The sequence below is a fragment of the Mustela putorius genome, unplaced genomic scaffold (assembly GCF_011764305.1).
Source record: "Mustela putorius furo isolate JIRA1106 unplaced genomic scaffold, ASM1176430v1.1 tig00003901_pilon_pilon_pilon, whole genome shotgun sequence".
Taxonomy (NCBI): Eukaryota; Metazoa; Chordata; class Mammalia; order Carnivora; family Mustelidae; genus Mustela; species Mustela putorius.
The window spans coordinates 7,454,880-7,480,863 of record NW_025422049.1 but is presented as its reverse complement, the minus strand read 5'-3'; the positions used below and the strand labels follow the sequence as shown (position 1 = coordinate 7,480,863).

At 42.3% G+C, this 25,984-nt stretch overlaps 1 protein-coding gene across 5 annotated transcripts in view; it reads right to left on the bottom strand.

The window, feature by feature from the left end:
- The window catches only part of CUL4B (cullin 4B), a 51,780-nt gene extending 30,447 nt beyond the window's left edge, over window positions 1-21,333 (bottom strand). For 2 of the 5 annotated variants that reach the window (XM_013061238.2, XM_045068243.1), the window contains exons 1-4: window positions 21,198-21,333; window positions 20,341-20,418; window positions 5,466-6,008; window positions 3,264-3,379 (exon numbers count right to left, since the gene is read on the bottom strand). In XM_013061238.2, coding sequence (XP_012916692.1) covers window positions 3,264-3,379; window positions 5,466-6,008; window positions 20,341-20,401 — 720 coding nt within the window. In that variant the 5' untranslated portion in view covers window positions 20,402-20,418; window positions 21,198-21,333. Of the gene's footprint in view, window positions 1-3,263; window positions 3,380-5,465; window positions 6,009-6,766; window positions 6,897-10,856; window positions 11,110-20,340; window positions 20,419-21,197 lie in introns of those variants that run through there. The other 3 variants (XM_004762057.3, XM_004762060.3, XM_013061239.2) reach the window with 3 other exon arrangements.
- Window positions 21,334-25,984: the final 4,651 nt, after the last annotated feature.

Below are 25,984 nucleotides of genomic sequence, written 5' to 3'. Positions count from 1 at the left end.
CTCCTGCCGAGCAGAGAGCCTGACGCAGGGCTCGATCCCAAGGCTCTGGGATCATGACCCAAGCCGAAGGCAGTTTCTTAACCCCCTGAGCCACCCAGGCACTCGACATGTTCTTTTCTATAAATTAAAAACTTAGGAAGGCAGTACAAGCAATCTGCACTAGGGACTTCTATGCTTAGGATTTAAAACAACGATTTTGCATGCACAGAAAAAAGTTCTTCATAGACATATGCCAAATAAGCATTTACTTCAGATATAAGGGAGGATGGGGGAATGAGGGGTTTGGTGAACTTTTCATTGGTATACTACATACTTCTATAGTTTCGATTTTAGGAGACTTAGGAGAATACTTTTTTTTTTTTTGGCCATTTCCCTCCCTCACCTACCCCCTCTTTAGGAGAGTACTTTTCATTTACATCTCAACCAGTCAAAATTCAACAAGCACCTGAAACCCAGATGGTATGAAAAAATTTTACTCCCTTATCTTTTTATCCCTTTTTGAACCTGAACTTCCAAAATAAACTTTCTGAGAATAATCCAGAGGAGCATTTATAAAGATTAAGGTCAAAAACAACAAAAGAGCTAGAAACAAATGCTTTTGAATTTATTACAGCAGTAACAGTAAAATACTGTGAAAAGTGCAGAGAGCAGAAAGAACGCTGATTTTAGGCTAAAGAAATGCAACTGAACAATAGCAGGTAATAATTCTGAAGTAGAAGAAAATGAAAAAAAAATGTAAGCTATGAACTCTTGAAACATAAAAGAATTGAAGAGAATCAATTTAGCAGAAAAATATTTTTGAACCCAAAAGCTCTAGGAAAATATTCAAGGTAAAGTAAATAGGGTTCAGTAACAATCACAATCAATATGCTATAAACAGGGGGCACCTGGGTGGCTCAGTGGGTTAAAGCCTCTGCCTTCAGCTCAGGTCATGATCCCACAGTCCTGGGATCGAGCCCCGCATTGGGCTCTCTGCTCAGCAGAGAGCTTTCCTAAGCTCTTCCTGCTTCCTAAAGAAGTGATCCTTTAAAACAATATGCTATAAACATAAAACATAAAATAACATTATTGAAACTAAAGTTGCTGTATACCACCATACCCAAATAAACACCGTACATACACACACGTGAAGGAAAAAATTACTTTCTTTGAGGACAGTTTTTTCCCTAAAGTGAACCGGTCTGCCTCTAACACTGCTCTACAGAGGTACTCAAAGTGCCACAGCATATTACTGAAGCAGCACAGGAGGAGAAGTGCACTGGCTTGAAACCTGGGCATCTCAATGGGAGTCTGGGCACATTATTTAACTTCCCTGACACTCAGTTTCCTGATCAATAGAGGAATAATAACTGCTACCATGTCTACTTCACAGTTTCTATAATGCTTAAAAGATAGTAAAAGATAAACCTGATTTGTAGAGGACCATCTGCACTATATGAAGAAACGCCACGGGACTACATGATCTCTTAAGGCCTTTCCAACTCTAATTCCGTAATTCTACTTTTATTACTATACAGCCCAGGAGCCACATATGCAATATACCAACACAGCCATCTAAGGTGGGCTTCTCCTTAATAGCTTAGTACAGCTACTACCTGACACATTGTGTTATAGCGGTAATATTGTATGACATTATTACGTGCTGGGCATCGTTCTGAGTGTTTCGCATGCACTGACTCGTTCAGTTCTCACAGCAACAGAAACTGGTGATCTTAATTGACTTATTACAAGTGCAAAAGCCACACTGTGACTTATGAAAGAGCTTCACTAGTGATAACATCATCTTATATTTCTATAACATGGTGCCTCAAGGGGTTTCTCACATCTTAATTTGATTCTTAGAAGCAACCCCGTGAGGTAGGTAGGACAAGTACTCTTTTCCCTGTTTTACAGAGGAGGAAACTGAAGGTAAGGGAGGTCTAGTTTCTCGCTCAAGATCAGAAGGGTAATAGCCACCAAAAGAAGATCCCAAATCTGTCTTCGGACTCCTAATCCAGGTTGGGTTTGCCCATTACCATACCACCTCTGCAACTGAAATGAATAGATAAAAACAACAAATTCTCATCAATCAAAACAAATTAATTTCTTAGAAGGTACTTATCAATAAGAAAAACACAAACATAGTGCCTGGGTGGCACAGCCGGTTAAGCTTCTGACTCTTTGTTTTGGCTCAGGGTTATGATCTTGGGGACGACCCCGAGTCCTCACGACCCCACTCAGCAGAGTCTGCTTGAGATTCATTCTTCCTCTGCCCTCCCCCTGCTCAATCGCATATGCCCTCGCTCTCTAAAATAAATCAATCTTTAAAAAAAAAAAAAAAAACCACAAGCTACTGGTACTCCGAATTTTTTTTTTATATGAAACTGCTTGTGCTACAATGGAAAGTAACTTCTTGAAGTGGTTGTGTCAAAAATACAGTAGGACGGGGTCCTTGGTTAGCTCAGTTAAGCGTCTAGCTTTGACTCAGGTCAAGATCTCAGGGTCCTGGGATCAAGCCCTGCACTGGACTCCCTGCTCAGCAGGGATCTGTTTCTCCCTCTCCCTCTGGTTCTCCCCCCAGCCCTGCTTGTTCATGTGCTCCCTAATAAAATCTTTAAAAAAATATATAGTAGGCAAAATATCATGGTAGTAAGCAGTCTAAATCAGTAATTGTTCTTAATAGTATATTTAAACTAAACAATTCAAGTATAGACCCATTTGTTAAGCAAAAAAACAAACCTGAACCTCACTGGATTACAATCTGATGCCAGTTTTTGGCTAAGGACTGTCTTGTAGCCCAGAAAATAAAACAAACATAAAGAGCAAGAAAAAGAAACAGCAAAGGACTACTAATAAGGAGGAGGGAGGATAAAGTATACAGAGAATATCTGCATTTCTTGAGGTCTTTCCTATAGGCAAGTAACACCACTTAGCAAGAAGTAACCTAATGGAATGACATGTCACCAGAAATTATCTTTGGGATCCGGGCTGTAGGACTCCATTATAGGTAAAACCTTGATTATACCGAGGTACTCCTCACTGTAAATCCTAATAAGGGTCTAAGATAAACCTAATATATTCCAATATGACCGTACTCATAGTTTGTCAGAATGTCAGTATGTCAGAATATGTAGTCTGATTATAAAAGAGTGCACAAATTCATCAAGAAATTTTCATTAGAAGAAAACTGTAAGTCTATATAAAGACTCATTTCAAAGTAAAATCCATATACATACCACCTCAATTTACGCTGGCCAAATCTGGTTATCCATGTTAATACATACCTGATAGAGTTCTTCTAAATTGTACTTAATTGAAGTACTATTCTGGATAGCTTCCACTGCTTCTTTCAGTTTCTGCCATGTTTCATCCGTGTAGTTCTCTGGTAATTTGGGCTTATCTAGATAATATGTACAAGGCTGATATCAGAATATGTAGCATACAGTAAGGAAAGGATCCATTAAGGTAAAATAATAGTATTACTGCTTTTTAAGGGTAAATTGTGATTTTTATAATTATTACATCTAAATATTAAAGTAGCTACTGTATTTAGGCTTAGCAGAAAGAATAAAATTTGAAATGCCACAATACTGTTTATGTCATTTCGACTCACCTATTAGAATGAAAGGTGAGGTTTTGTTTTTTTTTTGCAATTGACTGTATTGCTTCAAAAAATAAAAATTCAAGAATCACAAATAAAAAATAACAATCTTGATCTTATTCCATCACATGTAAAACCTAAGTTAGTCAACATGAATTCAGCACCTGAGATTTAAAACACTGAATGTCTACTATGCACAAGGCACTTTACAAACATCTTAATCTCCCTAACAATGCTCTAAGGAAGGTATTATTTATCCCTATCTTGCAACCAAGAAAACTAAGACTCATTTAGTAAGGCTTGCCCAAGGTCATCAACAGCTAATGGCAAAACTAGGATTCTAATCCAAGTCCGCTTGACCCTCACATTTATGTACCATCCACAAACGGAGAGAAACATCTTCACCCAGGTTATAATTTAAACTACATCTACGAGGAGAGTGAAATTTTAAAAAATCAGAACATCCAAATGACTCCAGAACCTATGTAGCATTTTCAGAATGGAAAAGACTCTCTTAACCCAGGCTTTAAACTTCATTGACCAGCAACGAGTATTTTTTTTTAATTAAAACATCCTAATACCTTAACGATATGTTTTTAGTTTAAGAGGGAAAGAAAAAACCCAAACAAAATCTCAGAGACCAGTATGCAAATGAAATTAGGATCATAGCTCATCTCTTTAAAAATTCTTGGCTATTAAATCGATACACTTTGAGTGGAACAGTGAACACGCTAGTCAATTACAATACACATTTACTTCAGAAAGGTCTAATTAAATCAGAAAGATTACAACACTTAAGAACCTGGGGATGGGAGAAGAGTGATAGGAAAAAAAGAGAAGGTTAAAAACAAACACTATAATCCTCGGCTTTAAACAAAATTAAGCATGTTTCTGATTTCCACACTAATGCTGAAAACACAAGCATTGAGAATCTAATTTTCTCAATACTAATATTTAGCCACAAGACACTTATCTGGTAAATATTACTTCACTTCATTCATTTACTTCTCCATTTAATAAACATCATCTATTACCTACCAGTTAAGGATGCTGAAAAACTAAGTCAGAAAAACAGAAACAGTCAACAGAAAAAAGTAATTCAGCTCACTTACGCTTTAAAAACTGTTGATTTTCTATGCACCAATACATTCATAATACTCTAGATCACGTACCTCAAACATAAAATGAACAAATTTTCCTAAAAACTGCAGGTCAGTACTTTAAAACCCATTTTAGTGAAAAAAATAATAGATGTAGTAATTGTTCCTATCTTTAGACTAGTGTACACAGAGTTACTACTTCTGTGTACACAGTATTTTTCACTTCCAAACCTTACCTTTGAAAAGAAATGCAGAGATCATAAATGTTTTTCTCCAAATGCTTACACAATTAGTTTCAAGAATATAGTACCCAACATTATCAATCTAACTATAAATCATCATTGAGCATGAAAAGATCACCATTGCTACCTGCATTTCTAGGGACTAGAGAATGTGGCCTACCGAAGCATAAAATAAAAATCCCAGCAGTGCCTGGGCTCACTATGCACCTGAAATAAATAAACCTCTTTAGAATACAAATTTCTCACCTGTATAATCCAGATCAATCATATTGATTGTCAATGTTATAATAACAGATTAGATATAAGCTGAGCCAGATATCAAAATATTGCACAGAAACATTCGGTGTATGCTTCAGCACAAGAATACTAACCACCCCCGGAAAATGAACCCTCCACCCAAAAAAGGACCTCCCTCCACCTCATTGATTATGCATAAAACATTAGGCCACCTCTATACTGTTTAATATATTAACATAAATAGAGCACGTGACCGCTCAAGTGTCAAATCCGTAGTAGGTGATTATGGATTTTGGCCTTGGTTACCTTTAAAGTTCTTGATCACTAACTTCTTAGCAGAGCCAGGCTTGCTGTTAGCAAAGCTAGAAGTGGTGGCAGAAGATTTGGCTAGGCCGTTTGCGTGATGCACCGAAGCCACAGAAGAGATTAATATACTCTTATTTTTAAGTTGCTGCTGCTGAGATGTTGCAGCAGTTGGTGAAGATGAGGAGGAAGAAGAGGAGGATTCCTCAGCCATCTTCGCATCAAACCCTACAAACTCCAGGGTGTCTTCAAAACGCAGCTTCTTCTGTATCGGTACGTGGCTGGAAGTAGCCACTGAAACCCCCAGGCAGAAGGACGAGGTTGAAGGGGATGCCGAATCCCTGGGTTGTAAAGGAGGAGTGGAGGAAGAGGAAGAGGCGGAATCAAAGTCTTCTCTCTCGTTACTACTGTTACTGCCGCTACTGCTGCTGCTGTTTAACTTTCTCTTCTTGGCAGAGGTGGGCGGAGTGGTGCTGGTATTACCATCAGTGGCAGATCTGACCTCCTGAGCAGCAGCAGCAGCTGAGGGATTGGGGGAAGAAAAACCTGTTGGAAACATGAAAATAGCGGGGTCAACAGGCAGAGGAGCATCAAAAACCTACGTTTATATGCCTGCGTGCGTGTAGGAGAGAAGGTGGCAATGCTAGAGGGGGAAGGGAAGAAAGAGAGGAGAAACACAGAGGACGAGAAGGAAAGTGAAGGGGGGGCTACACCGGGGGAATGGGAGGGTTTGGGAAGGCGGATAGGCTGACACCGGGAGTGAGCAGAACGAGGGGGGAGAGCGAATGAGGAGGCAGACAGGTAAACGGCTGTGCCGTCCCCCTCCCCTGCTTTTCGGTCTCTCTCCCCCCTCTCTGCAGGAGCGACTCAGTGAGTCTGTGAGGCTGCAGCTCCTCCTCCTTTTCTCCCTCTCTCTGGGAGGGGAGATGCCGTGGTTGGGGGGAGGGGGAAGGGGGAGGGGGAGAGAACCAGGGCTTGTTATTGTCAATAGCACAAGAGGCTAAAGATGGCGCCACTTCCGGTCACGCGGCGGCGAAGGAGGGGCAGCGTCGGTCCTCCGAAGTGGGGGGTGGAGAGAACACTGCGGGCGCCCGGGGGGCGGGGGAGCTGACTCCCGGGAAGGCGGCGGGAAAGCGGCAACTAAGGCGCCCAAGACACTCGTGCTCCTTCGCTCGCTCTCGCTGTCCTTCCCCCTCCCTCTTCCGCTCCCCTTCCCCGGCAGCACCGTCCTCCCCTGGCCCGCCGGTAACTCCCACCCCCTCCTTAACGGTCCCGCGGGGAGCTTCGCGCTGCAGCGCCCTTACCGGAAGTGACTGGGCAGACACTTTTCATAGCGCCCAGATCCCGAAGCCCCCAGGTCCGCAGGACTTGAGTGGGGGGGGTGGGGGAGGGAGAAAAGGGGGGGGGAAGAGAAGTGGAAAGGGAGGAGGGGGCGGGCTTTCTAGACACCTCCCGAGCTCCTGATTGGAGCTTTCTGAAGGCGAGGCGGGCCGGGTGGGGGGAAGGTGGCGGGAGAAGCAGCGGGAAGAAGCCTGAAGGGGAGGGAAGGTGGTGACGGCGAGGGGCGGGGTGAGCTAGCTGGGAAAAAAGAGGAGGAGGAAGAGAGGAAGGGAGGGAGTAAAAAGTTAGGGAACCGAGAATGGAAACTTTGAAAGAGATAAAGGAATAAGGAGGGGTTGTAAGGCAAGGGGAATAACCCGGAATGGAGGAAAACATAATCATGGCATTATGCCTGGTGCTAAGCAGAAATGTCATGTTAAAATAGAAAAGAAAAAGATCTTAAGATACAAAGAAAATGAGTTTTTGCTTTGATTGAGCTATAAATTATGTCAAAGACACCTCTGATCCAATATGAATAGGGCCTGAGTTTTGATACCTTTCTTAGCAATGTAGCTGCAAATCTTTCTACCTTCCTAACAGGAGCATTTCCTAAGATGGCTGGCCAGAGTTACGGGTGCATTCTAAGGCCCAAGAAACAGGAAGGTAACTAACACCTCCCCCCAACACACACACACAGACACACACACACACTTCCCAGTACCAAGCCCAACCCTGATCTCCTCCGTCATCAATCCAGCAATTTACAGGGTAAACATAGCCTCTTTTACCAAATCTCAGTTCATACTGGAAGAACACATTTTAGGAGAATGACATTGGCAAAAATCAATGTGTTCTACCAATGTATTACACAAGCTCAAATTTCAAAATGGATAACTCATAAGAACAAACCTCTAAATTTGGTTAAGTTAGCAACAATAAACCTTGTAAATTTCCTGCCCTAAATTTAACCTGAGGGCATGAGGGGGGCAGCACAATGTCAAATAAAACTAGATCTGCCAACCTGTTGATCATTCTAACTGCAGAAACATTAAACAGGCATATACTGAAAGAGTTTATGCCACACACTATACCCAGGTCCCTGCCATTGGGAAGACAGTAAGGGAAGACAGTTTCAAAACTAATTTCTGTAACAGTTCTATAACAGATGTACCAAGTGCTCTGGAAACAGATGAATCAAGAGATTTGGAGGAATTATTGAATAGTCAGTTTCACAGAGGAATTGTTTATGCTGGGTCCCAAAGTGGGAATTGCCAAAAAGACAAGAGGGGAGAATGTGAAAGGCATTCTGGGCAGTGGAAATGGGCAAAGCAGGGAGTTGTGAAATGGTCTGGCCTGTTCATGGAAATACCGAAAGTGCAGCGAAGCTAGAAAGTAAGATGTCTGGTTGGAAGTAAGGAAAATGAGGCTCAAGAGTGCCTGGGTAGAGGCCAGAGCAGGTTGCCCAAAATGTAACATAGTGGCATATTGATTATTTTGAATAGAAGCTACTTAGGAAGCAACTGGTGCAAGGACAGGAAGACCCCCTGCTGTCCCACTGAAATCAAGAAACAAATTCCCCATAAGAAAAATATCCTCCCTGTACTATGATATAAAAAAAAAATCCTTATCACCAGAGACAGAGACTTTAATGCTGAGAAAGCTGCAGAAATATTTTTCTAATTCACCTCAGTCTAAATTCTGCTTAGAATTCCCTACTAATTAAAGCTCCCAAACACCTGTTTTCTTTATCCTGTCAGTTCCTCACAAATTCGTTGTCTCATTGTCTATAATATATGGCAACCGCCTGTGTTAGTCATTTCTTGAATTAGGCCTCTGTGGCCACATAATAAAACTTTGGTTTTTTTCCTCCTATTAATCTATCTCGTGTAAATTTAATTCTTAATCCAGATTGGAGACCTTGAAGGGTAGAGGAAGAATGTTTCCTTTCCTCCTCTGGCATACAAAGCCAAAAGTCTGGTCTACCCTGTACCCTAGGATAGATAGCAAGGAGAGGAGGGAACAGGCTGGGCTAGTAAAAGCAGGAAAGTAACAGGATGGTGGGTGGTGTAAAAGCAGTTTCTATTGTATAGTTTGTGATAGACACATCAGAACTCTAAGAATAAATCCATTTCTAGCTGTTTATACAAGCCCACTTTTTATTCATTTATTTTTAAAGTTTTAGGTCTTCAAAAGTCCTTGGTTAAAATGTAAATCCTCCTAGAGGCGCCTGGGTGGCTCAGTGGGTTGAGCCTCTGCCTTCAGCTCAAGTCATGATCTCAGGGCCTTGGGATTATGATCTCAGGACCCTGGGATTATGACCTCAGGACCCTGGGATTGAGCCCCAAGTGGAGCTCTCTGATCAGCGGGGAGCCTGCTCCCCCTCCCCTGTCTGCCCTCTCTGCCTGCTTGTGATCTCTGTCTGTCAAATAAATAAATAAAATCTTTAAAAAAATACAAATTCTCCTAGAAAGAGGTACCACCTTGAGCCACTATCAGCTTTGTGCTGTTTGGTGACAACTGGCTGAGAGCAAGGCTCTGATGGACTTAAGCCCTGGGGCCACAGAGAACTGTTTTAGACACTGAAAAAGGGGGAAGATGGACTACTATGTTTTGAATATACCATTTTGTTCTTGCTGCCTAAAATGAGACTGTAACTCTTATCCTAAAACATTAAACTCTCCTTTATGGTGTCTCATATTTCACACGATGCTAAATAACTGTAAATGCAGAGTAGATACTTATTGAATTGAATATGTCTTTGAACGAGACTCAAAATAATGCCATGTCTTTACAGGGGAGGATTAACTGGCTAATTTTCCAGATTTAATGAATAGGGTTGTTCTAATTTGTATAGTTATACTCCTTGGAAGGGTGTATGGCTGGGCTTGCTGATAATGGCTCAAACTGATACTTTTTCTAGAAGGATTGGCAATTTAACCAAAGACTTCTCAAGACTAAAAAAAATAAGGCCTGTTCTAATTCATGTAATGATATTTCTTAAAGGGTATATAAAAGTACTAGATATTTTTAAAATTACAAATATTACTATAGCTCAAAGGGAATGGACAAACAGAAAACTGCTTTTGCCATTCAAAGATAAACTTTCATACTAACATAAAGTATAGTTGAGAATTAATATTCAATTACATTCTAATAATAATAATATCTCCCAATCCAACATGATTATCAAAGGCCTTCAGTCTTCCAAGTTATATGTTGTCTCTAAAAGCACAGATTCTTGGCTCTTAAGTGCTAGCTCACTTTGAATGACCTGGTAGTCTAACTTACTATTTAAGTTTTCCTTAAATGAGTTTTGTGGAAAAAATATTTTTCTTTTTTATCTTGGCAACTAATAATAATCTTCTTTTGATATCCTAACAACCTTACTTTATTTTGTGACAGGTCACAAAATATTTAGCATGTCTTACATATTTAGCATGTCTTAATATGGATATGTAATTTTAATAATTTTTAAATTTAACATTTAGATTTTGTGACACAAACCAACTTAGATATGACTATATGATGTGTGAGGGCCAGACCTTTGTGCCTTCTTGGACCCTTGGACCAATTTAAAAAGAAGAAAAACCTTCCATGTTTCTTTGTAAAACACCTTGTAAATCAAGAATAAAATAATTGGGCTAATTAAAACAGAAGCATATATATTCTATACACCTAAACATTTGCCAACCAACGTCAAACAAATTCTCAACATTAAAATACATTTCTCAAAGTTGAACTCACTGAAACCACAATAATCAAGAGATGCTATGTAGGACACCATACAATTATGGCCATTATCAGACTAAACCAGATTGGGCACTTAACACATATTCCATATATAGATACTTTCATCTTGTGAGTTCAACTCATACCTTAGAAACATTAATTAAACTTTACAGTGCTGCCAGATGAAGTATAGTTATTATTGGTATTCTTTTAATCAAGCAAATAAAATATGTAGCTATTTATAAAAGTAAATATACACATACAGGAAGAAATACAAAGACAGGACTAATTTTTCTTATCTCCATTCCCCTATTTCAACAGTTATGTCTCTAAAAAGAATTTGACCTGTTTCCTTCTTTTGATCACGGGGATTCCCCGAGGTGTTTGATTCTGAGTCTTCAGACATCTCGGAGCAGGGGCTTGTCAATGGACACAGAAGCCTTGCTATCCACAGATGGGATTTTCCTTAGAAGTAGGAGGCACTGCTTGCTTAGAATACTAAAAATGTTTCTCCAGCAAGCATTGTTTAGGGATGTGTCTAGAAAACACAGCTGGTGGGTGAAAGGTAGTCCATGCTCCCTATCTGTCTTTCTGAAGGACCATCTCTGAAGCAGGGAAAGACAGGAAAGGCAAAGCAAGCTGGGGTGAGGGAGCCAATGTGACGTCATAATGAGGGCTTTGTGATGCTATCAACAGCAAGGGATGGCTATGGGATGACTGTGGTCAGAGCTTAAGCAAAGATGATCCAGCTACACAAGGTGAATTCACCTTTTGCCCATCATAGAGTTTAAAGCAAGGAGCTTGATAACAAATGCTAAACCCATGGTGCTAAGTACAATGTAAATAAATGACACAGATGTCATATTTTTAACAAAATCATTTATCCTCTACATAAAATATCAACTGACGACTTACTGACTTGGGTACATCAAACATTTGAAGACTTAGCCCCTTAGTTCAGAGACTTTACCTACAGTCATAACTGTGAACCATCTGGAAAGCAGATTTAAGGACTAACAATTAGGGCCAGGCAGTTTTCCTTGGGGTTTGGGGTGGAAGACTAGATCAGCCACAGATTACTTCCTTTGGTGCTGCCTAGCACTTGCTTATTGTGGAGTAGCTGGGCCTATTTTTAACCTTCCCTTCACTTTATCAATGACTCTCACAGTCCCTCCCACCATGCTTTAAGATTTGATCTTCCAGGGTGCCTGGGTGGCTCAGTTGGTTAAAGCCTCTGCCTTCGGCTCAGGTCATGATCCCAGGGTTCTGGGATTGAGCCCCACATCAGGCTCTCTGCTCAGCAGGGAGCCTGCTTCCTCTTCTCTCTCTGCCTGCCTCTCTGCCTACTTGTGATCTCTGTCTGCCAAATAAATAAATAAAATCTTTAAAAAAAAAAAAGATTTGATCTTCCAATGGCATTTTGCTTTTTTTTTTCGCAAGAACAAGGCCATTTTAGGCTTAAATCAGTAGTTCCCAGCTCCTCTGAGTAAGGGCCTCAACTATCACTATTTCTTTTTTAAAAAGATTTTATTTATTTATTAGACAGAGAGAGATACAGTGAGAGAGGGAACACAAGTAAGGGGAGGGTGAGAGGGAGAAGCAGGCTTCCTGCCAAGCAGGGAGCCTGATGTGGGGCTCCATCCAGGACCCTGGGATCATGACCAGACTGAAGGCAGGCACTTGACAGCTGAGCCGCCTAGGCGCCCCTCGATTATCATTATTTCTAAGAAGTTCTCAGGGTGAACAATATACCTCCAAGACTGAGACCCTAGCTGTAGGTGAACTAAGCACCGTCATGATTTGAATGAGGCTGATAAGCCTATGTACCCTTTAATGCCTGAAATTTCACAATTATTTATTCATTCCTTTTGATAAAAATAGTCTCCTCCTCCCAGACTCCTTTTTTTTGAAATACAGATTAGTCAGGGAGGCTCAGTTCCTGACCCTTTAAGGTGAATGCTCCTTAAACAAAGGATAATACAAAAGTCCTAAGTGCCTGGAGGTAAACAGAACTTGGATTAGGCCTTACGATGGGGGTTGTGGGGGGTAAAGTTACCATCAAGGGAGGTAAGATTTCTGAGAGTACATTTTGCTGACCTCACAGTATTGCCTGGGGCCAATCCTGCTTTGTGATGACTGCATATTTAAGATCTAGTCAAGTTTATCTCAGCTGCCAAAAGCTTATTCAAAGAAATTTAAATATTTTTTATAAGCAAAACAAAGACCAGACATTGGGAATGTAGATTTGATGCTATCTATAAATGCCCAACTCTTAATTATTCGCCATATGGATGTTTCTATTGCCAAGTGCTCTGTTTTTCCTGATTCCACTAAATGTCCTTTATTCCCACCAATAGCATTATTTTTCTTGCCAATTCATTTGGTCATTCAACAAAAATGTATTGAGCAACTACTCTGGGCAAGGCATGGTGCTAGATGTCATAAGGGAATACAGAACTAATACAAAATTCCATTTGTGGTTGATTTTACAGTTTTTCAAAGCACTTTCACACACAATCTTATTTTATCCTCATAACCACACTGAGATAGGTCAGGTGCCATCCCCATTTTACAGAGAGAAACAGGCTCAGGGAAGGAGGTTAAAATGACTTTCCAAAGACAAGAAGCATGCAGACTTAAACCAAACCCACTTTTTCTCCAAATCCAAATATGGTACTTCCCATAATTTCCAGTTTAGTAAGAAGACATGCCATAAAATTGTCTCAAGTAATAGTCAAGTTAGGAAAAGACATTCAGAGCCCCACTCACCAGGAGAGAAAAAAGAGGAGGAATAAAAAATTACTCATTTACTGAGATGACCCAACATAGTGCCCAATAGGAGACCAAGATTGGATTCAGTTCAGGCAGGACCCAGCATCAAGCAATGCACATTCAAGGAGACAGTAGCAATTTGCTTCTAGAGAATCATAATCAGTCCATTCTTTGGCTGGACGCTAAGCCAATGGCTGATCTTCACCAGAGGTAGAAACCAGCTCCCTCTATTAGCCAAATCCCTACAAACACTAACTTGCCTGAGGACCCGTTATGACCCACACTCATTGAGTATACAAAGACAACCCTTGCCCTCAAACAGTTCTCAATTGGCCTAGTGGGTGAGGCAGAAAATTAGAGGACAGACTGATAAAAGCTGCTACAGGAACACAGGAACACCTGCACAGCCTAGGAAGGTGGGGTGGGGTAAAGAAAAAGTGGGGGTGGGGAGTTATAAAATTGCTTCCAGGGCGCCTGGGTGGCTCAGTGGGTTGAGCCGCTGCCTTCGGCTCAGGTCATGATCTCAGGGTCCTGGGATCAAGTCCCGTATCGGGCTCTCTGCTTGGCAGGGAGCCTGCTTCCTCCTCTCTCTCTCTCTGCCTGCCTCTGTGCCTCTATGCCTACTTGTGATCTCTGTCAAATAAATAAATAAAATCTTTAAAAAAAAAAATAAAATTGCTTCCAGAGAAAATAATAGCTTCCAGAGAAAGTAATTCAATTTAAATCTGTGAGGGTAAGTGGGAATTAACCAGGCAAGAAGAATGGGGGGCGGGCAAGGGGCACAAAGAAGGAAAACAGGGTGCAGGTTTAAATCCTGAAGGTGAGGGCTGCCTTGGTGAGTCAGCGGGTTAAAGCCTCTGCCTTCGGCTCAGGTCATGATTTCAGGGTCCTGGGATCGAGCCCCACATCGGGCTCTCTGCTCAGCAGGGAGCCTGCTTCCTCCTCTCTCTTTGCCTGCCTCTCTGCCTACTTGTGATCTCTGTCAAATAAATAAACAAAATCTTAAAAAAAGGTTAAAAAAAATAAATCCTGAAGATGAGAAAGACCAAGACATATGCAGGATCTGCAAGGGAACTAGTTCTCAGGGAATTGTTTGTCTTAACTGGAACCCATGGAGTGTTAAGGAGGGAAATCAAGGCACCATCCCAGTCTCAAACTGGTATAATAATGCTTAGGCCTCTTAGTACCAGGCCTTCCTCCTATCCCATACTTGCCATTGGAGCTGTGGCTACTGATGATAATTCTTGCTTTGAGCCACAGTGGTTCAGGAGTTGGTTGGGGGGAGAGCTTGCATGGGGACAGATAAGCATGGGAAATAGGGTAATGAGAAAGAAATGAGATGCACATGTGACCACAATACTGGACAATGCTACCAGAATTCAGATGAACTAGAGCAGAATTTGAGAAAGGATAGTCAGTGGAATGAGCCCAGCCAGCTGCCTATTTGATAAAGAAAGTTTTATTGGAGGGGCTTCTGGGTGGCATAGTCTGTTTGGCATCTGACTCTTGGTATTAGCTCAGATCTGATCTCAGGGTCGCGAGACTGATCCCCGCATCGGGCTCTACGCTCAGCATGGAGTCTGCTTAAGTTTCTCTCCCTCTCCCTCTGCCCCTCACCACTTCACCCTTTCTCTCTCTCTCTCACTGAAATAATGAAATCTTTTTTTTAAATTAAGTTTTATTGGAATACTGTCATACTCATTCATCTACATATTTTTTGTGGCTGCTTTTGTGCTAAAACAACAGAGTTCAGTAGTTTGGACAGACCATAGGGCCAGCAAGAGCCTAAAATATTTCCTGTCCAGTCCTTTACAGAAAAAAGAAATGCTGACCTTTGCCCTCTAATATACTAAGTATATAATAGATATATGGAGACCGTATAGTGGTAGCACAACACCCTAAGGATTTTCTGTTCCTAGTCTGTACCACCTTTGATACAGACCTCAGAAAACAGCAAGAGAGTATTCTTTGATAGAATGACTAAATAAATTGGGGTATATTCACACAATGAACTACTATACAACATTGAAAAACTAATTACAGGGGCACCTGGGTGGCTCAGTGGGTTGAAGCCTCTGCCTTCAGCTCAGGTCATGATCCCAGGGAACTGGGATCGAGCCCTGCATCAGGCTCTCTGCTAGGCGGGGAGCCTGCTTCCCTTCCTCTCTCTCTGCCTCTCTCTCTGCCTACTTGTGATCTCTCTGTCAAATAAATAAATAAAATCTTTTAAAAAAATTAATTACAGCTATGTGCATAAATCACAAAAATAATTATATGAAAAAAGCAGTAATTACAGAATATATACAGTTGATAACTTTTTGTAAAGCTCAAAAATAAGGGGTAGAAAATATGGTAAAACCATTAAAATATAGAAGGGAAAAAATAAACACAAAATCCAGGATAGGGGATTGCTCTGGGGTAAGCAAGGGGGAGAATTTAGGTAGATTCAAAAGCATTGGTAATATTCTAGTTCTTAGGTTGATGGTGGGTTCATGGGTGTTTGTTTTCTTATTATGCTCCATAAATTACATGTTACATATGTTCTTCTGTATGTATTAAAATTATATAATAACATTTTTTATTTTTATTATTATATTTTTTAAGTAGCCTCCACATGGGGCTTGAACTCATGACTGTGAGAGCGAGATCTGGGCTGAGATCAAGAGTCAGACATCTAGGGGCGCCTGGGTGGCTCAGTGGGTTAAGCCGCTGCCTTCGGCTCGGGTCATGATCTCAGGGTCCTGGGATCGAGTCCCGCATCAGACTCTCTGCTCAGCAGGGAGCCTGCTTCCCTTCCTCTCTCTCTACCTGCCTCTCCATCTACTTGTGATTTCTCTCTGTCAAATAAATAAATAAAATCTATAAAAAAAAAAAAAGAGTCAGACATCTAACCGACTGAGACCCAGGTGACCCATAATAAGTTAGTTTAAAGTGTAGACAGGCACCAAAATGCCTGTCTGGCGTAATCGGTAGAGCATGCGACTCTGTGAGTTCAAGCCTCATGTTGGGCATAGAGATTTTTTTTTTTAAGATTTTTAAAATTTATTTGGGAGAGAGAACAGGAGAGGGGTAGAGGGAGAGAATCTTCAAGCAGACTTCCTGCTGAACATGGAGCCTGACATGGGGCTGGATGTCACTGCCCATGAGATCATGACCTGAGTCAAAAGCAAGAGTCAGACGATTAACTGATTGAGACACCCAGATGCCCCTGGGCATAGAGAAATCCTTTTAAAGAAAAAGGGGGAAAGGAAGGGGTTTTTGGTTGTTTGTTTTTTAAAGATTTTCTTTATTTATTTGACAGAGATCACAAGTATGCAGAGAGGTAGGCAGAGAGAGGGGGGAAGCAGGCTCCCTGCTGAGCAGAGAGCCCATCTTGGGACTCGATCCCAGGACCCTGAGATCATGACCTGAGTCGAAGGCAGAGGCTTTAACCCACTGAACCACCCAGGTATCCCAAAAAGGTAGTTTAAATATAATAATAATAATAATAATAATAAAGTATAAAGACCAAGTGGTGAGTTGTTGAACACTAGAGCATAGCAGTTTGGAGAAAGAATAGCTGGCAGAGATGGCATGACAACTGGGACTGATTTTTGGAACATTTAGGCATTTCTCATGGATTCCATTGGAAACCTGGGGGAATCCGCATGCAACCCAGTGAAAGAACAGACTTTCCATGGTCCGCAAGATGGGGACTTAGAGTTATTGTAATTGTTTATTAATTATACAAATCTGAACTTAGTTTGTAGTATCAGGATGGCAAGATCTGGAAACCTATGGGTTACTTGGGAAAGGGAACAGTGTGTACAAACGTACGGATCTATGAGAAAAACCATGAATCATTTAAGCAAATGCAGGTATTACCACACTGTGACACTGATGTGCAGTAGGCTTTGATGGAGGGATGGTGAGAGATGAAGACAAAGAGGCAGGTGGAGTTCAGATCATACATTACATGCCATTCTCCAGAGTTTGGATTTGATCCAGTAGGTCATGGGTAACCACTGAAGGGCTTTAAGCAGGGAAGAGAATAATATGATCAGCTGTACATTTAGAGATATCCAGGTCTCAGGGCGCCTGGGTAGCTCAGATGGTTAAGCATCTGCCTTTGGCTCAGGTCATGATCTCCAGGTCCTGGGATCAAGCCCAACCCTGGGCTGCCAGCTCAGTGGTGAGTCTGCTTCTCCCTCTCCCTCTGCCTCTTTCCTTCTTTGTGAGATGTCCAGGTCTCAAGAACCTTTAACCACAAAATAAGGTGATACCTCACCTTTCTATTCCCCAACTAAACCCATTCCCTAAAGCTAATTTCAGTTAATAGTTTGCTAATTAAAGTCTTTATCTTTGGGTGCCTGAGTGCTCAGTCGTTAAGCCAAGTCCCAGCGTCCTTGGATCAAGCCCTGTATTGAGCCGGGCATCAAGCCCAGCGTCGAGCCCCGAGTCAAGCACCAAGTCTTTATCTTTGGGTGCCTGAGTGGCTCAGTCGTTAAGGGTCTGCCTTTGGCTTGGGTCATGATCCCAGCGTCCTTGGATCAAGCCCTGTATTGAGCCGGGCATCGAGCCCAGCGTCGAGCCCCGAGTCAAGCACCAAGTCTTTATCTTTGGGTGCCTGAGTGGCTCAGTCGTTAAGGGTCTGCCTTTGGCTTGGGTCATGATCCCAGCGTCCTTGGATCAAGCCCTGTATTGAGCCGGGCATCGAGCCCAGCGTCGAGCCCCCGAGTCAAGCACCAAGTCAGGCTCCCCGCCCATCGGGAAGCCTGCTTCTCCCTCTACCATTTGCCCTGCTTGTGTTCTCTTTCTCTGTCAAATAAGTAAATAAAAATCTTTTTTAAATAAAATCTTTTTCTTTTAAAAAGTATTTTATTTATCTATTTAAGAGAGAGAGAGCCCAAGCAGGTGTAGGGGCAAAGGGAGAGGAAGAAACAGACTCTCTGCTGAGCAGGGAGTCCAAGGTGGGGCTCAATCCCAGAACCCTGGGATCATGACCTGAGTTGAAGGTAGACATTTAACTGAACCACCTAGGTGCCCCTAAAGTCTTTTTTGATACATTTAGCAACATACTGCTTTAAAAAAATAGATCATACTTACATGAATTGTTCTGTGACTTTATTTTGTTTACTATTATATCATGGACATCTTTCCTTATCAGTATACATAAATCTGCCTTACCACTCTTAAGGGCAGCATAGTATACTATATATGAATATACATACTCCTATCACTTACAAAAATCTAGCTATCGCTTTATTGTTTCTTTTCTCCCTTTCCTTACTGGATTGACTTAATTTCCTTTTTAGCTTTTTTTCAACTACTCGTGGTTGCAAACTTCTACACACTAAATTCTATTATTGGTTACCTTTCAGTTTTGTTAACTTATACAAATGACTTAACAAACACATTCTTGTAAAAAAGATATATAGAAGGGGCACCTGGGTGGCTCAGTGGATTAAAGCCTCTGCCTTCAGCTCAGGTCCTGACCCCCGGGTCCTGGGATCGAGCCCTGCGTTGGGCTCTCTGCTCAGCGGCAAGCCTGCTTCCCCCCCTCTCACTCTGCCTGCCTCTCTGCCTACTTGTGATCTCTCTCTGTCAAATAAATAAATAATTTTAAAAAGATATATAGAAGAATATACAATAAAAAGTCCCTTCAGGGGCGCCTGGGTGGCTCAGTGGGTTAAGCCGCTGCCTTCGGCTCAGGTCATGATCTCGGGGTCCTGGGATCGAGTCCCGCATCGGGCTCTCTGCTTGGCAGAGAGCCTGCTTCCCTCTCTCTCTCTCTCTCTGGCTGCCTCTCCGTCTACTTGTGATTTCTCTCTGTCAAATTAATAAATAAAATCTTTAAAAAAAAAAAAAAAAAAAAAAAAAAAAAAAAAAAAAGTCCCTTCATTGTTAGGTTTGGTGCATAGCATTTCTCAGCATTTATGTACATATATTTGTACATATACAAATATGGAGCTTTGGTATTTTTTAATGGTAACATTACTGTACATTTGGCTCTACAATTTGCTTTTTAAACTTAATATACTTCGGAGATCTTTCCATGACAGTACGTAGAAATCTCACTCTCTCTAAGGGCTGCAAACTGGGGCGTCTGGGTGGCTCAGTGGGTTAAAGCCTCTGCCTTCGGTTCAGGTCATGGTCCCAGGGTCCTGGGATCGAGCCCCACATCGGGCTCTCTGCTCAGCAGGGAGCCTGCTCCCCCCACCCCCAGCCTGCCTCTCTGCCTGCTTGTGATCTCTATCTGTCAAATAAATAAATAAAATCTTTAAAAAAAATAAGGGCTGCAAACTATTTCATAGTAAAGACATACCATGCTTATTTAACCACTTTCTTATTTTTGAGGTTATTTCCAGTTTTTTTTCAACTACAAATATGCAGCAACGAACATCCTGTAATATAAATCTTTATGCACGTGGAAAAGTATTTCTGCGGATATATTTGAAGTAGAACCAAGGGAAATTTTGATAGATTGCCATCTTACTTTTCAGAAATGTAGTACATACACTCTCACCTTCAAAATGACTGCTGATTGCCCACATCATCAGCAACACTAAGTATTATCAAACTTCCAGGTTTTTTGCCAAAATAAACATGAATTCATTCTCACTGTAAAACAACCATGACAAAGCAGAAATGCTCTCTTTACCACCATCCTCTCTCCAGAAATTTATTTCCACCTTGCTATTAATTTTTCATATGAATGGTTTCATTGTGCTTGATTTTCTTTTTTTTCCTTTTTTTAAGTTGGGCTCCATGTGGAGCACAAGGCAGGGCAGTAACTCAGGAGCTGGAGATCAAGACTTGAGCTGAGATCAAGAGTCAGAGGCTTAACTGATCAAGAGTCAGAGGCTTAACTGACTGAGCCACCCAGGTGTCCCAGTTCTTTTTTTTTTTTTTTTAATTAAGTAAGCTCTATGCCCAAAGTGGGACTGGAACTCACTACCTGAGATCAAGAGCTTCGTGCTCTACGGACTGAACTAGCCAGCCACCCCTTCCTAGATGTATTCTTAACAATTATTTGTATTTAACTCTGTATTTCACTTTTACTACTTCATTTACTCACCATTATCTTCTGAGATGGCTGCATCATCATTCGCATTCCCCAATTCTGAGGATTGTGACATAGTCGGTCTGTGAAAGGCTACATTAAAAAACAGAATTCATGTTTACAGCAGTCCACTCCCATATCTGATCAGTTTTCTGGATTAATTGACGCTGGCTTCTCAATCAATTGCATCCTATTTGTTTCATAACTTCAAGAAAATCCTACAATTTTGGCCAGCTAGTCACACCCTTACCTGTTATCCCTTATGGTTACAGCTCTAATATTTAGTTTTCTAATTTAATTTAGTGCTAACTTAGGGGGAAACACAATTATTCAGGCTAACATCTTAAATTGGAAATCCGCCATGCCCTCTTAAATTACTATGGCTGGTGCTCCCCCATTCACTGCCCACCCCCCCCTCCCACCCGCGGGCGGCTTCAAAGCCAACAGACTCCCATCAGGGTGTCCTCCTGCTATTTCGGAGAGTCTCATTAATCTCACTGCAATCCGAACCAGGTCTCTATCTTCTATATGGGCCTCTTCATCGGGCTACAGAGCCACGGTTGTTGGGGTCCCCGCCCCATCGCTGTCACCACCTTGCTGAGAATTTTCTTTCAGCGGGTAACCATGGCTCTAACATGCTTTTCCTTAACTTCTCCATGTCGCCAGTGAGTAAAGGCTGTAACTTCTATAGCAACATACCTCCTTTAAATGTTGCGGAATAACGAAAAGAAGTACAGCATAATAACTTAAAATTGCCAAAGGCGAGCCTTGGCTTTCGGGTCTCTTGGCTCGAAGACAGGATCTCAAGCCAGTAAGCTCCTAAAGGATACCCTCTCTGCTTTCCACCATCTCTGAGGGGCTGTTTAACTCACCGTCCCAGGACCAAGAGAATTTGCTCTGGCTACCGCCGTTCCATCTATTATTATTGGAACCCGCCAGCTTGGAATATGTAGGACAATTGGTCACTAGAAGCCGTTGGTCAAGCTAGCAACTGGTGGGCTTTCTTCTAAGTTCTGCCCACCCAACCTGGAGTTCCGGTGTATTTAACGGTTTTCAGGGAGGCTCATCCTTGATTGACAGTGGATCTGACCAATCCCTTCAGGGAAAACCCCACTCACGTAACAGGGGCCTAGTTGGCGCCAAAAGCGAAACCAGAAAACTCGCTCTTGTCTGATAACTGATGAGTATGTCAACCGATTGAGCCACCCAGGCCGCCCGCTGATTTTGACACATTTCTTAAAGTCCCGAGTTTCTCTGTCTTTAAAAATACCACTCAGGGAACATCAGCAGATGAGCCAAGGTTGTTCTGTGCAAAACCTACAGTGACTGAAATCTTGACTCTCCGCTGGGTCGTCTCTGACAGCACCTCAGGGGTGGGGTGGGGGGAAGGGGCGTCAAGCTCCTCAGGTGGTCTCCCCTGAGGCGCGAGGGGTGGGGCAAGTGGGTAAGGATGGGAGCCTCATTTCAAACCGGCAAGGGTGGACGCCTAGACTCCCCACTCTGCTCATTGCTGACGTGGGTGAGGGTGAAGCCATAGGTTTTTTTTCCGTGACATTTGGATAGAGGAGATCTATCTAAAAATTTCTATCTTGCCGGGTTACGCCTTTCCTGGTCCTTTGTCTAGAAAAACCAAAGCCAGCCCGCCTTAGCCAGCCTCGGGCTCTTGATCTTGGGGTTGTGGGTTGGAGCCCCAGATTGGGTGTGGAGATTACTTAAAAATGAAGTTTTAAGGGGCACTTGGGTGGCTCAGTGGGTTAAGCCGCTGCCTTCGGCTCAGGTCATGATCTTAGGGTCCTGGGATCGAGTCCCGCATCGGGCTCTCTGCTCAGCGGGGAGCCTGCTTCCCTCTCTTTCTCTCTCTGCCTGCTTCTCTGTCTACTGTGATCTCTGTCAAATAAATAAATAAAATCTTTAAAAAAATGAAGTTTTAAAAAGAAGAAAAGAAAAAATCCAGAATTTTGTGGGGGCTTTATTTGTCTCTGCTGGTTGTTGTTTCACATACATCTTTCTCTACTCTTGTGAATGGAATAGGTTTTTTCCTATTTCTATTTTTGTTATTGTTAAAATAAAGCTATTGGAATATAATAATAGAATGCTAATTATAAAATCTAGGTGGTGTGTATATTGGTACTCAAATTCTTTAAACTTTTCTGTACATTTGAAAATGTTTATAATAAATGATGGAAAATAAAACAAGAGGGAGTAGTTTTATAATACTTCAAAAAAAAAAGAAAAAGAAAAAAACAAAAGCTATGGGATCCGGTATATTTATCTTACATACCACTTATATTAGTTAGGATTCTTGTTTGCAAGTGACAGAAACCCAAGTTGAATAAGCTTGAGGAAAATGGAGTTTATTGGCTTCTGTATCTGGGAAGGACAGGACAGATCTCAGACACACCAGGTTCCAGAGACTCCAATGGCCAGATTCTCAGTCATCTCTCCATCTCTCTTCTCTGCCTCTCTCTTCTGTGTATTGCCTCATTCTCTAAGACTCTTTCATGTTGTAGAGACATGGAAGCCAACTGCTTTGGGGTCACATCCTTACAATTTAATATCCAAAGAAAAGAGAAAGCTAGTTCTTTACCTCTGATTTAGATTATGACAAGGAAGGTCTTGTACCTCTGGCCTGGGACACATGCCTACACCCTTGGAGCTGCCACTGTGTCTAGCACACTTTGATATTATGATTAACCCATCCTGGGTTAGGTACACAGCCATGTGTGTGGAGGGTGAATGGGGCAAGGTACTATCATTACCTGTCCCACCAGGACTATACCGAAAGGACAGTGAAGGAGGAAGAGCTCTCTAAAGAAAGAGGAGTGCTATTACTAGAATCGGAAGAAAGAATGCTGGGCAAGCCAAAACAACAGATGTCCACTCTACAGACTTCTTAGTTTTAATAGTTTTTAAATTGCATTTCTTGGATTCTCAATGTATATAACCTTATCATCTGTAAATAATTATTCTTCTTCTCTTTATTCCTTTTCGATTTATACAACTTGTTTCATTTTCTCCGTTTATTACATTTTAGAATCTTCAAAACACCATACAGGACATCTGTACCTTATTCCTGAATCTGATGGGAGATAACTTGGTCATGATGCTTACACATGGCTATTTGATACTCTTTCCTATGTTTAGAAAGTTCTCTTCTATTCTATTGTACTTAGAATTTTTTTTTAAATGTACTTAGAATTTTTTTTTAAAGATTTTATTTATTTATTTGACAGAGAGAGATCACAAGTAGGCAGAGAGGCAGGCAGAGAGAGAGGAGGAAGCAGGCTCCCTGCTGAGCAGAGAACCCAATGTGGGACTCGATCCCAGGACCCCGAGATCATGACCTGAGCCGAAGGCAGCGGCTTAACCCACTGAGCCACCCAGGCGCCCCTGTACTTAGAATTTTTAACAAGACTTTATTTCTGTATTTGACAGAGAGATCATAAGAAGGGAGGAGGGGCAGAAGGAGAGGGAGAAGCAGACTCTCTGCTGACATGGGCTCAATCCCAGGACCCCAGAATCATGACCTGAGCCAAAGGCAGATACTTAACTGACTGAGCCACCCATGCACCCCCTGTATTTAGAATTTTTATAAGGAATAGGGTGGCTCAGTGGGTTAAAGACTCTGCCTTGGGCTCAGGTCATGATCCCAGGGTCCTGGGATCGAGCCCCACATCGGGCTCTCTGCCCTGCAGGGAGCCTGCTTCCTCCTCCTCCTCTCTCTCTCTCTGCCTACTTGTGATCTCTGTCTGTCAAATAAATAAATAAAATCTTTATAAAAAAGAATTTTTATAAGGAATAGCTTCTGATTTTTATCTAATACCTTCTGGCCATCCATTGACAGACAAGACTACATAAAATAATGTTTTTTTGGTAAGAAGCAAAATACAGAAATCACCTGAAAACAGTAAGGGGGAAAAAACTGGAATGTAGACTCCACCTTCCATGAAACTAAGAGATAAGTGTTACATGAAAGCATAACTTGTGAAAATGGGAAGTAGGTTGACAGGTTAACTGAATGATGCTAGCTAGCACTAGCAGAAGCACTCGCAGCGTAGTACGGACTGTTCTAAGTGCTGCACATACGTTACTCCTGCAAAGAGGTTTATTATTTGTAGAAACTGAACCAGAGAGAGATCTGGATGCTCATGATAGAGCTGGTTCTTCTTGTGAAAGTTATCCAGGTTGGATAAGTGGGTAGGTTGTGGGGGCAGGCGAGGGAGGTGGCCCTCTAGCATGGTCATTAGAAGCCTTGTCCCTAGTTCCTGGGGATGACTCCTGGAGAGGCCTAGTGGTGGTGGTTGATGGTCTCTGAGGGCTGTTAGTGGCATTTGTGTTAAAGACCTCTCCTCCTGATGCTGAGGGTGGATCTGTCTCCAGAAAGAGGGCCTAGTCTTTAAAACCAGAGCTCCCCCAGCTGCTGGAGGCATGATCTCTGGCTACTCCCCAATGTAGGATTTGCAAGGGCTTAGGGAAGTCAAAAACCCGTCTCTTGGAGCAGAGGGTGGTGGGGAGCAGAGGTTGCTGGCACAAGAGGCCTACTTGAGCTTGAACTTGACCTCTCAGCCCTGTGGGGGTGGGTGGAATTGGGAGAAGCCCCAGAGGGTGGAGGCTTTTTGTCTCTGGGCGATGTAATTGACATTAGCTGAGGCTACCATTTGCTGTACGCGGTTCTGCAGGATATGTCCTGCCCAGGGTGCATATTTGAAGGTACATGTTGGAGGAGGGTGAGAGGAGCCTGTAGTCTGAGAGGAGCCTGTAGTCTGCCAGCCTTGTGCCCTCATGCAGGAATGCCCCTATCAGCAGAGAAGGGCAAGCTTTTTTACAATTGGCCTATCCAAAGGGGTGCCACTTTCTTTTCTTTTCTTTTCTTTTTTTTTTTTTTAAGATTTTATTTATTTTATTTGACAGAGAGAGAGACCACAAGTAGGCAGAGAGGCAGGTAGAGAGACAGAGGGGGAAGCGGGCTCCCTGCTGAGCAGAGAGCCCGATGCGGGGCTCGATCCCAGGACACTGAGATCATGACCTGAGCCGAAGGCAGCGGCTTAATCCACTGAGCCACCCAGGCGCCCCGGGGGCGCCACCTTCTAATTAATTTATCCTGAGGGGGCACGTATGTGTGTGTGTGTGTGCGCGCGCGCGCAATTTTTCTACTCTGAGGGTTCTGACTACTAGCGGCCAGCTTGGCTCTCTCAGAAGCACTGATATGCAGATACTAGGTTTCTAAATCCTAATGGGCCTTAATTAGTAGTCCTGAGTAATCAGAAGCCTGGGCTGCAAGAGGCCATTTCCCCTTGTCTCCCAGAGCAAGTCCTAGCCACTCTCCTTGCCTCAGGCAAATTGACGTAAGAAAATTACTTTGGTCAGATTAGACTAAGAGGGCAGCCACCGGCACTGGTAACTTCATCCCTATCTTCTCTGCCCCAAATCTTTTAAAAGGACCGAGAGTGGTGTAATTAAAGGAAAGTGTACCATCAACAGTTCAGAAATTGTGAAGAATCCCTTGAGGATAGAAATCAGATGTAGTCATATTGATGAGAGGAGGAGGAGCCCTGTCTCAAACATGCAAGAAAAAACTGCTGGAGCAAATGCAGAGAAAATCAAATCTCAGAATGAATAGAAAAAGCGGTGGTAGGGGGGTGGTCCCTCCAGTCAATTA